Source organism: Triticum urartu, chromosome 2A, assembly GCF_056163025.1.
Source record: "Triticum urartu cultivar PI428250 chromosome 2A, HENAU_Tu73, whole genome shotgun sequence".
NCBI classification, from domain to species: Eukaryota; Viridiplantae; Streptophyta; class Magnoliopsida; order Poales; family Poaceae; genus Triticum; species Triticum urartu.
The window spans coordinates 42,383,300-42,394,462 of record NC_141874.1 but is presented as its reverse complement, the minus strand read 5'-3'; the positions used below and the strand labels follow the sequence as shown (position 1 = coordinate 42,394,462).

The window sequence follows — 11,163 nt, the reverse complement described above, 5'->3', positions numbered from 1 at the left end:
TCAGCTGCGGCGTTTCTGATTTCATCTGGGATAGGTTGGGATTTGAACCGGAAGCACAGGCTATGCAACACACAGTTGAACCGAGACTGAAAACAAAAAAGGAATCCCAAGGTGGCATAGATACAGGGGTCATATAAGAACTTCTCTTTTAGAGATCGTGCCTCCCAATCAGGAGGGCTTCTAGGTGTCGTGCAACAACAGAGGCATATCCAAACTCCTTGATCGTGGTGACATGATGAATCTCATAAATTTCTTGCACATGTTGAACACCAACTAGAAGTTGAAAATATCTTTAGCTTATACAATGACACTAGGCATTTAGTTATTCAAAAGATGTGCACTAGTCGAGGACATAACTTTTCATTAGTGCGGGTAAACCTAGTAATCACGAGCACAAGTCACTCAAAATAGACAGAGTACGATAATGAAGTATAACTGACGACCAAAAGAGAAATGTCTTCTTAGTCACTATAGAGATCAGTTGGAGAATATATACAACGAGTGCCCAGGAAAATAGTGAGAGAATGTTATAAGCACAGGCACCACAAGATCCGGGCTCTAAACCTTTCACAAAAGAAACGACTTAAAGCCTATGTTATACATGGCAATGAACAAACTAACTTTGAATAAAAACCGGTGCACATTTACATGTGCACCAACATCTGTATGTTAGTTTTGAACCCACTATGAAAGATCAAACGACCCCTGGCCTTCGTTGATAGCATAAAGCAGCTTCTTGTGCATAACCTCCTGCAACAATGTTCCGACGACCATAGCAGAAGTCAGTTTCCAGGCAAGACGATACGGAAAGGTGGAACAAAAAATTCATCAACCAAAAGAACCAAACCTTTGTCGAGTATGGCGGAAGTTTAAGATAGTTGGCACAAGTCATGACACTAGGCAGATCATCATCTGCAGACTCTGCTGCTCCAGCTGCATTTGAAGTATTCGCCGCAGTCGAAGAGTGCTGGCCAAGATACAAAATGGAAAAGCTTAAATAACATGAACGCAGAAATGATGTCATTCTGCATTGCTACAACAGGCTTACCTTCCTAACTATAGTCAGCTTAGGATTTAGGGAGGCTAAGCCACCAGGTGGAAGCCGAGGAGCACCAGTCACAAACTGGCAGAATGCATGTTGTTGCTCCGGAGTAAATTCCGTCATGATCTCAAGTAGCTGCAAACCAACAGCACAAACATTAAACTGAAGTTCCAAAAATCTGAAATAAAGCTGTGTGAAGAGATGTGCCCTTTTTTAAAGATGATGTACTCACATTGACAATTGCTGGACTCTTCGAGGTATAACCATGATCAAACTTTATATGTTCAACCAGTGTCTCCGGCTGCATTACATGCATTTGCTCAGAACAAGTTAAATAATGATTATAGAAGGGAGAAATAAAGTTAACAGGGCATTACCTCCCAAAGTTCCCGTCGACCACAAATGAGATAGTCAAGCTCTTGAGGAGAAAATATTTGGAGTGATGATATATCAAATACCTGAATTAGAAAAATAATAAGAGAAATGCAATAGCTAATTAACAATAATTGCCAGCAAATAAGATATCTTAGAAAAATGAGAAAACCTGATTAAATCCAGCTTTGAATGCTTCTACTTGACGCATTATTCCAGTCTTAAGTGTAGCATCCACTACCAGCGAAATGTACTCTTCTAAGTTGTAAATGCAGACCTACAGGAAGTTAAAAATAACAATGAATAGTCAACAACAAAACTAGAAGCAAAAGCTGAAGTACCACTTAGATGACAACATAAGAACCTAATCTACTCCATCACATACCACTGTATTTTCTTCACCTTCCTTCAGAACAAAATCCGGATAGCCCGGAAGAGTAAAATCTAAGCATAGGTCTTGAATAGGAGCACCACGAAAGCCCAATTCTTCTATTTGTTGACTATGATTAGAGCAGGACTCCAGAAATCGCTTGCGTTCAACAAGAACTTGCAACTCTTGAAGTATTTTACCAAACTCAGCATCAAAAGATAGTATGTCGTACAAATCAAGTTCCTAGTAAAGCAAAATATTTTGGCGTCAATACAGAAGACAGTAGAAAAAATAAAAAAAATACCAAGACTTGACAAGAAGGTGGAAGGGAATATTGGAATGGATCTACTGCAAGCGGGTTCTCATGCTTACTTGTCCAAGTAGAAGCTTATAAAATGCTGTTGACAAAGGCAAATCAAGAAGCCTTCCATCTTGCAATGCTTTTGCCATGATTCGACCAACTAAGCGGAAATACTCAACAACTTTGAAGAATTTACTACCCTCTGAAGAAGCAGTACTAGGTGGCCAAGGCCGAGGGAACAAGCCAAGAGGTGCATGTATCAAGTTCCTGCTATCAGCAGGTGAATGTGAATCAAGTTTTTTAGCTTCTAAAGAATCAGAATCAGATCTCCATAATCCCAAGCCAACCCTTTGCAGGTCATGACTTAAGAGGGTGTAGAACTCCAAAGTTGGACCAAGTCCAGTTCCCACTTCACCAAAGTATTCAACTTCAAGAACAGCCTTCTGATTGGAGAACATCTCCATTACTTTGGCAGCAGAATCCAGGATCCGGTTACGAGAAACACGAACTTTCTGGCGTTGCAATCTACCAATCCGGACTTCTCTTTCAGTCGCTGAGCTATTATTATCACCCTGTTGTTGCTGAAGACGATTCAATGCCCTAGATAACCCAAAAGCTGTGGAGTAGAAGTGTTGTCTTCTTGTTTCAAAAGGAAACAGAAATGGACAAGCTTTGGTCATCTGATAACACCAAGAAGGTAAACTACCACTGCAGAGTGCAAGAACATCCTGAATTTGCCGAGCAAGCTTTGGTGTCAACTTACTGCTGATAAACTCCTCTGAGGGTACCTTAGCTCCGGTGCCATATAACCCATCCAGGGTACCAACTTTTCCCTCTATAAAATCATCACAGGTTGCCTGTAGTCTCAGACGAGGAGATAGCTGATTCAATCCCTCCAATACACGCAATAGTGCTAAAATATTATAAGTTTGGGTCGATTTCTCAATATCACAAGGAAGTTCTCCTTGCAAAATGCTATCAAGAAGAGAAGTACATTGTTCTTGAGATGTAGCTCTGCAAAGTTCTGATTTGGACGATTTCAGCACTAAAGATGAACCTCTGGTTGATTCCCTATCCACTTCGTTATCAGCCTTTTGATATGTTATAGTGAACATATCACTCCAGAGACGGCTTCCATCATTGGGTAAATCAGAACCACCTAGCCTTTCCTCATCATCCTCATCATGAACTACTTGCTGTTGCATAGCTTGATATACAGTCAAATGCTTGCTAAGCTGCTTGCCGCCAGCTGTAAAAATCAATTTGTTTGAATGTTCATGTGCACTAGTTCCAAGTGGAAGGCCACGCCTATCCTGGCTACCTCTGATACCACGACTACCAACAGAAGCAAGCCCAGCCATGGCAGCTGCAGCAAACGACATCGCGCCCCGCGAACCAAGTGTGCTTGGATTTCTAAGTTCAACAGAACCTGCTCCCCTGCTACTAAAAGTATGTTTTACGCTGGAGCCAGATGAGGGTTGTGTCTGGTTATCACTTGCTATTGAGGCAATACTAGACCCATCAGCATCTGCCAGTTTTACATCATGCACACTCTCTGGAACACAGTCAGGAAGAGACCCACGTAGAACCTGGGGATTTTCAACAAAAATATGCAGTTTTCAGTCATGCCCACTAAAGCCACATTAACTTGCAGAAAAATAAAGAGATCAACCGAAGTACTTTTGAAATACTACCTCATGGTCATCATCTTCATCATCTGAAACATCATCATCGTCATCACCAAGCATCAAAGCATCATCAGCCTCAAAGGGAGATGCGCCCAGTTCTTCGTCCTGCATGTAGGAAACAGAATGTATCATGCACAACAAGCATAAATACAATAATAAAGTTTAACATCACATGACATAGTGTACAAGAATTGGATCAGAACTTTGTTCAGGGATAAGGGAATTAGTGAAATAGTAAGCCAGTTTCCAACACATAAGTGATCTATTTTGTTATACAGGTGAGTACTGGTAAGGGGTACTTGCAGCTAATTACATAGATATAATTAAATTGACAACTTAATTTATATATTTATCACTCAGTTAGGCAAGAAAAGCAGTATTGCATTCGGGCAAACTTTCAACAGTGAAATGAATCACATTGGTGAATATGCTCCCACTATCACAAGTTCTCAACTATGGAATGTGCCATTGCTGCTTAAGGTCCGTGCCACTCTCTCAACATATAATTATTGAATAGGATGAGGAACTGCAACAACCTTTAGGCACATTCAGTGATCGAGATAGTGGTGGGAGCACCAACCTTTCCCTACATCATTGGTTTTAGTTAGACAATGTCTTCATCAACTGAAGCATTGTAGACATGGTGAGACAATATGTACTCCCTAGATGCCATATCAAACTGCAGGTCAAAAGGCATTGTACTCTGTAGATCTAATTTTATGAAATTCACACATTGGTTCCACAATGAAATTCGTGTTAAATAATAATTTCATAACGGTATTAATCATGTCAATTCCCCTTAACAGTTGCACATCAAATTATTAAATGAAAGGAGAGCAGATATAATCATGAAACGACGACGAAAAACAGTAGGATGGTTGTTATAACGAAAATCAGCTTGGCAGCTGAGTAACTGCAGGGAGGCACTACCAAACAAAGAATATGTAGTCAAGCATCTGCATCAAATTTTGGGGAACTAGCAAAAATTCAAGACGTACTGGAGGAAATATATATTCTATAGATTATTAAGAAATGAGTCCATAATGAACAACAAACCTCTGAGCTACTGTGACCGTGTGGTGGCTTCACTTCTGCATCTTTCTGTGAAGCAACTTTCCTGCGTGCTGCAGTCCTAGTATGTGGTCCTTTTGGTTCATCGGACATCGACTTAACAACAGCTTTGCCTTTTCCCTTGGATGTGTTTCCGCTCCCCTCCTGAATATCCTTCTTAGTTGCAGAATCAGCATCAGCCAATGATTTCGACCTAGTTGAGGGCCGCCGGACAGATTGAGTTGACGAAGCCACTGGTGCTGTTGCACTAGGTGCCACAGATTCAGAATTCTTTCCAGATGATACTGCAGGATAAGATATTGACTCGCTACGCTGGATTCTAGGCCAAAGGAAATCTTCAACGGCTGCTAAACTTGCCAAGGGATCAATAAGAACTATATTGGATGAATAATCCTTAAGCGTTTTTTCACCCGCTGCTCGACACAGGCGCAACTTCAGGGGCTGAGATAGAGCACTTAATCCAGAGGATGGACGAGATCCTCCCAAACTGGACGTCCTTCCAGAATGGCTAATCACAACTGGGAACCGTTCCAGCGAAGACAACGCGCTTTGCAGTTTTTGAACTAAGAATGCCATTGGAGTTTGATTCCCTACCGCATCATTTGGAAGGGCAACATATATAAATGCTTTATATCGCCTGAGTGCCAGGTGACGCAACTTGGGTAGGTTTGCTTCGGACACCTTTTCCTTTCCAAAGGTTCCACAAGACAAATAATTAAGCAATGCTGAGATAACTCCACTCCCAATAAACTCAAACGTGGAAACCCCATCCCCATTGCTAAGCTCAGACAATATTTTGTCTATGATGTCGTCTAACTGTTCCTCGACATTGCATAAGATATCAAAATCATCACCTCCCAGTGACTTTGATTTCCCTTTGGCTTTTGTTTTAACAGTGTCCGCAGTGGCATTCAATTTTGCACAGAGTGCCCGTAGCTTCAAAAGGTCATCAGTAACTGCAATATCACTTGAGCCGGGTTCAGAGGGGAAGTACTTATCTTTGAATGACTTCGCACGATCACTAACTGAAGCACGAATTCTAGTATTTGGACCTTCTAGCGTGCTTGGTGGTGAATTGGCAATAGTAGTATGGGAACCCTTTGGTTCATCCAAGGAATTATTATCAGTATTCCCAGCACTGCTGCGCCGGCGGCTGCGTCTTGAACGTGAAGATGTACATGTACCAGAATCAATATCCTTGTCCTGCTGTGGTACTTGAAAAAGCATTGGACTTGAGATTTCCTGGCATATAAGCGATTCTACAGCATGAACAACACCTTCCCTCACAAACATCTTCGAAAATGTCCCAGGGAGCTTTTCCATCAGAATTTCAGCTATCTGGAGAGCGGGAACCAACACATGTGGATCTTTCCAAGCTAAGATGCCAGCTAAGAAGCTGCAAAGGTCAATATCAGGTTAGATGGAACCAGAGGTACACGAGTACATGTATAACAGTAAGCAAGAATGGCATCTGAAGTTTCGTATTAGCACCTGGATATGTTTGTTGTGCCATGGAGAATTTCGATCATTTCCGCTGAGCTGTAATACATTAATTTAGCAATGACAGATAAGCATTTATGACGTATTGGTCCATTTACACTGGAGCCATACACCTGCAAGGGATAGAGTGTATCCAAATAATGTCTCAGATAACAGGATTTCAATAATGTTATCGTCAGCAACCAACATCAACTGATACGCCAGCAAACCAAGAGACTGACCTGTGTCATGGTAGGTAATATGTCCATGCCAAATTGCTGGAGAAGTTCAGGCTGATCACGCAATAACTTCTCCCGACCCGAGACTTTAATATCTGTTGAACCAGACTCGCCTTGCTTGCTAGAACCAGGTTTCTTTACAGAAGAGCCTTTCATAAAAACATGGGAATGCGCTGGTAAAGAAATGGTTCCAGCAGGTAGAGGAGGAAGCAATTCGTCCGCAAGGTTCACAATTTCATACATCTGTGTGACACAACAAAGAATATTAGGATATGAAAACAAGCTGCAAACTACCATAGAACTACTACAGGAAACTCTTGGCTTTTGATAAATTAAAAAGAAAAATGGAGCAAGTAATATGGTATGATGTCGAGATTATTAAGGTTAACAAACAGTAGCTGGGCGTCATCTAGGCGGTCACCTACCGCCAGTCTAGTGCATCTCTAAACCTTGATCAAGATCAATACTATCATTGTGAATTTCATATTATAACTGGAGAAAGAAAATCGGGTAGAAAACAGAGAAGTCTATGAACCAAGAGTTCCAAGACAAACCCCTAATCCAATTTACCACATTGTTTGCTCACTGTTATAGCTTGCAGGACTGCACAAACAGCACGAGCACGGGAAACATTTGGCAAATTATTATACACAGAATAAGTATCCAGCATGCAACTTTCTTCCAAATTTTGAATATTCTGTTGTGTGATATTAATTTCAGTTTACCAAACAAACCTGAACTGAATGCATACTTGAGTGAATTTAAAATTGAAAAAAAAAGTATCACTCAAAAAGCTTCATCGGCTAAGTCAGATAAAACAACAACCGAACAGAGTCATCAACCGAATTCAAATAAAACAGTAAGTAGCTATAATATAGATATAGCCCTCATAAAGCAATAATCACCTGATCAGCTGGCCTAGTGGGGGATACAGTTGTACCAGCAACCAAACCAGAACCTGAAAGGATATCTTTAAGTGTGCCGCTAATTCCATGGAGGAGGAGTGTTTTAGCTGCCAATGGAGATCCACTTGCACATATTGACAGAACACGAATTACTCCCTTCAAGGATATATGAGCCAGAGTTAGCAAAGTTGCATAAATACTAAATAATACAGTAGATAAGTGAAATAGAAGCATACTGTATATGTTAATGTACTCAGTGATGCTTGTCCCGCTGAGTTGCTAACAGCTATTAAGCTAGCAGCTTGTGCAACCAATCCATAATTGCACAATTGATCCAATTTCTCTGGGGATGAAGCAAACGATTCTGCTATACGAGTCAGGCAAACAGAAGCATGTTCCAGCACCTGGAATACATTGATACAGATCATCAGCATCTAAGAATAGATGGTATCATGGCATAATCAGGGTATCCAAATACAGACAACAAGCATACTTTTGCATCATGGTAGTTCAGAAGATTTGTTAGCAGTGGAACCGCTTCCATTACAAAATCTGAGGCGTCTGAAGGAAGCTTCCTACACATATTGGCAGCTGTAGATAACGCAACTCTCTGTATACATTCCACCAAAAAAACAACTGTGAGTAGTAATAAAAATGTAGTACAGTATGTGTACAACAAAAAGATAGTGATATGACAAATTACTATGTCCCAATTTCTAAATGGTGCAAAAAAATAACGTAAGTATTGAGAATGTTATGTCTAAATGCTGGAAAAACATAGAAGTATTTAGAAAAATTACTTGAACACCGGTGGAGAAGAAGTCAAGATATGATAGCACTGCCATTAGCGCGCCAGCCCTCAAGCAGGCAGTTGGATGCTCCTGGGATATCTTCTTGAGTGCTTGTAAGGACTAAAATACCCAGAAAAGGCATAAGAAAATATTAGTACCACATCAAGATCTAGCAATGATAGATTCTTCCTGCAGCATATTTTAAACGACAAAACAAAACAAGGAAAGTGGCTAATCTAAAGTGCCACAGAAGCAATACAATATCAAAATCTAAGAAAGTAATTCAAATGTCCTAGGTGCTAAACATAATAGTTGTAGATACTACTCAATAACATATTGTGGAGCAGCAAACTAGATTCAATTGCACAAAGGGTTACAAAGGAATTCAAACAGATGATATCAAGTTAATTCACATTGTTTTGAATTAGACCCAAGAAAAGCAGAAGTATAATATCCATATAAGATGGGAAGGCAGAGAAGAAACACTGCCAGAAACCGGTTACATGAATCTTAGCATCTGATTTCCAACCCACTTCTTAGTATTTCAGATGGATCATTACAGTAGCACATACACAGGCGTGAAATCAGACCCTGAGCTAGAAATATTTCAGATGAAAAACATGTTCAAAAGCTAGCTTAGTCATGCACAAATAGGTGATTTGGCACAGCAAAACCGTGTTAAATGGCACCCAGGTGCTCGGCAGGAGCACCACCATGATCAGGCCTAGAAAGTCTTCTAAGGGGCAGATGAGGTCCTAAGATGGATTTGAGTTCGCTGGTGAGGATTTGGAGCCCGAGTCCTCCTGCGGCACCAGAGGAAGGGAAGACATCTCCATGCCCACAAGCTCCCTAAGGCTTTAAGGCATCACGTGCATTCGGACATGCTTTCATCTAACCATTTTTTCTTTCATGTGTCTCCTATCCTCAGCTTCTTCCTCCCAGAGTGACCAGTGCCTAGACCCTAGGCAGGCCCCAAGGCTACTAAGGGATCCGATCACCTTCTGCCTAACTCTCTAGATATTTCTTGTAACATCATTAAATGGTGAGCTACTGAACTAGGCAATATTTGGTACTTGCCAAGTGAACAATCAAACAAGCTATTTCAAATATATAGTTCCTTGAAAATTGATTATACACATATTTCAAACTTAATATTAACTGAGGCTAACTTACAACTACCACATCTGTACAGGTCACCGAAACTTGAGTCAGAAACATAACATAGAAAGCATACAGTGGAACTTCTCGAGTATGGGCACAACGCCAACAAAAATCATGTTCGTAACCTTCTCACCCATATTTATTTTAGCACTAAAATGGGAAAAAAAAACACAGCTACACAAAAGGCAAACTACTCATGAGCAAGTTCAAATATTATAAATGACCTGCAACACTAAAAGGAAACTCATGTAATGTAGGTTAAGGCTCTATGGGCAGCATAATCATGCATAATACAGTACACAACAATGGTTCACTAAACAAGCAGGGCGACATGATCTGGATCAGGCAACATGATAAAGAAGCAGCATGTACTATATATAAACCAAACAAGCGATGCAACAGAACAGTGCTCACCTGCTCCGCAAGGTCCATATATTCAATGGTGAGAAGCCGGGCGCAGAAGCATGCGACGGCGCCATAGTGCACAACGGCAGAGCAGGACGACGGAAGCACGTCACAGAGGTGGGTCAGGGCCCGCGCGGCGAGCAGCATGATGTCGGGGTTGCTCTCATGGTTGAGCAGCCCGACCAGAACAGGCACGAACGAGTCCACGGAGAACCCGGCGAGGGTGTCCTCGGTGCCGATGGACAGCATCTCGCAGAGCTGCGTGAGCGCCTCCACCTGGCGCCCCTCCTCGCCGTCGGCACGGAGACCCGCGAGCATGCTCTTCATCCGCGCGCCGTTCGGACCAGACATGGACGACGAGGAGGCAGCAGCGGCTGCGGCGGAGAGCGCGGACGACGGCAGCATGTCGTCCAGGCCGGCGCCAAGCTTCCTGAGCAGCCCCTGCAGGGCGCTGCTGGCGGAGGTGAGGCCGTGGGGGAAGGCCCCGTGGCCCTCGTCGTCTTCGTCCATGCCATCGAAGCTGAGGCCCAGCATCCGCTCGGCCTCGCGCACGCGGGAGCTCTCCGAGGGCTCCTGCTGCTCCTTGCCCTTGTCGGCGTTGGAGGCGCGGCCGCCGCGGCGGCGGGGCGGGGGGTTGTTGCCGCCGTCGGCCGGGAAGTCCATCGGGGGCTGCGGGGCGGGCGGGGAGAGGACGACGGAGCGGCGGGCGCGGGTGGGCGCGGGGTGTGCGGGGGTGGGGGTCGGGCTAGGGTTAGGGTTGGGGCGGGCGCGCTTGGAGGAGCGGGCCGAGGAGGAGGAGGTCGGGGTGGTGGAGGAAGACGACGAGGCTTCCGCCCGCTTGCGGCTGCGCGTTTCCATACAAGGGGGAGGAGGGGGAGGGGGGCGGCGGCCGCCTCGTCGGAGGCGGTGGCTGCGGCGCGGCGGCTAGGAGGCGGTGGGCGGCGGGGGAGGGGGCATCGATGGGCGATCGGAGGAGATCTGGGTGGGGATTTTGTTGATTGATTTGGGGAGGGGAGCAGGGAGGCGGTGCGGGTGGGGACTGCGGCTGCGGGGGCAGCGACGCGAGATAAGAGAGAGAGAGAGAGAGACCCGAGGCCTTTGCCGGATGGAACGCGTGAGCGTGAGGAGGGCCGCTTGGGCTTTTGCGGGGTTGTTCGGCTCTGCCCACGAGCACCGCACCGCACCGCCCTCCCTCGACCTAAGAAAAAGAAGAAGAAAACAAAATCTCCTCAGAAAGGTCTCTCAAAAGATAAAATACTTCCTCCGAGTAATTCCGAATAAAGAAAGTATTTGTTTAAATACATCCGTATCTAGACTATCTAAACATGTTTTGGCATTA

At 43.7% G+C, this 11,163-nt stretch overlaps 1 protein-coding gene across 1 annotated transcript; it reads right to left on the bottom strand.

Annotated features, from left to right (window-relative positions):
• Nucleotides 1-436: 436 nt before the first annotated feature.
• Nucleotides 437-10,885, bottom strand: LOC125528647 (E3 ubiquitin-protein ligase UPL3). Its single transcript, XM_087542948.1, has 17 exons — nt 9,834-10,885; nt 8,268-8,378; nt 7,961-8,077; nt 7,704-7,871; nt 7,468-7,623; nt 6,566-6,805; nt 6,336-6,457; nt 4,830-6,240; nt 3,780-3,878; nt 2,157-3,674; nt 1,800-2,027; nt 1,587-1,691; nt 1,420-1,500; nt 1,275-1,343; nt 1,049-1,177; nt 848-967; nt 437-750 (listed from the first exon to the last, which is right to left on the bottom strand). The coding sequence occupies exons 1-17, from the start codon at nt 10,680-10,682 to the stop codon at nt 685-687; spliced, it is 5,589 nt and encodes a 1,862-aa protein (XP_087399074.1). The 5' UTR covers nt 10,683-10,885; the 3' UTR covers nt 437-684.
• Nucleotides 10,886-11,163: the final 278 nt, after the last annotated feature.

Excerpts from the sequence above, each read along its gene's own strand:
- LOC125528647 (XM_087542948.1), bottom strand. The coding sequence starts at position 10,682 with ATGGAAACGCGCAGCCGCAAGCGGGCGGAAGCCTCGTCGTCTTCCTCC. Across the intron at positions 7,872-7,960 it reads TGAACTACCATGATGCAAAA|GTGCTGGAACATGCTTCTGT; the intron begins GTATGCTTGTTG and ends AATGTATTCCAG. Across the intron at positions 751-847 it reads TTCCGCCATACTCGACAAAG|GAGGTTATGCACAAGAAGCT; the intron begins GTTTGGTTCTTT and ends ACATTGTTGCAG.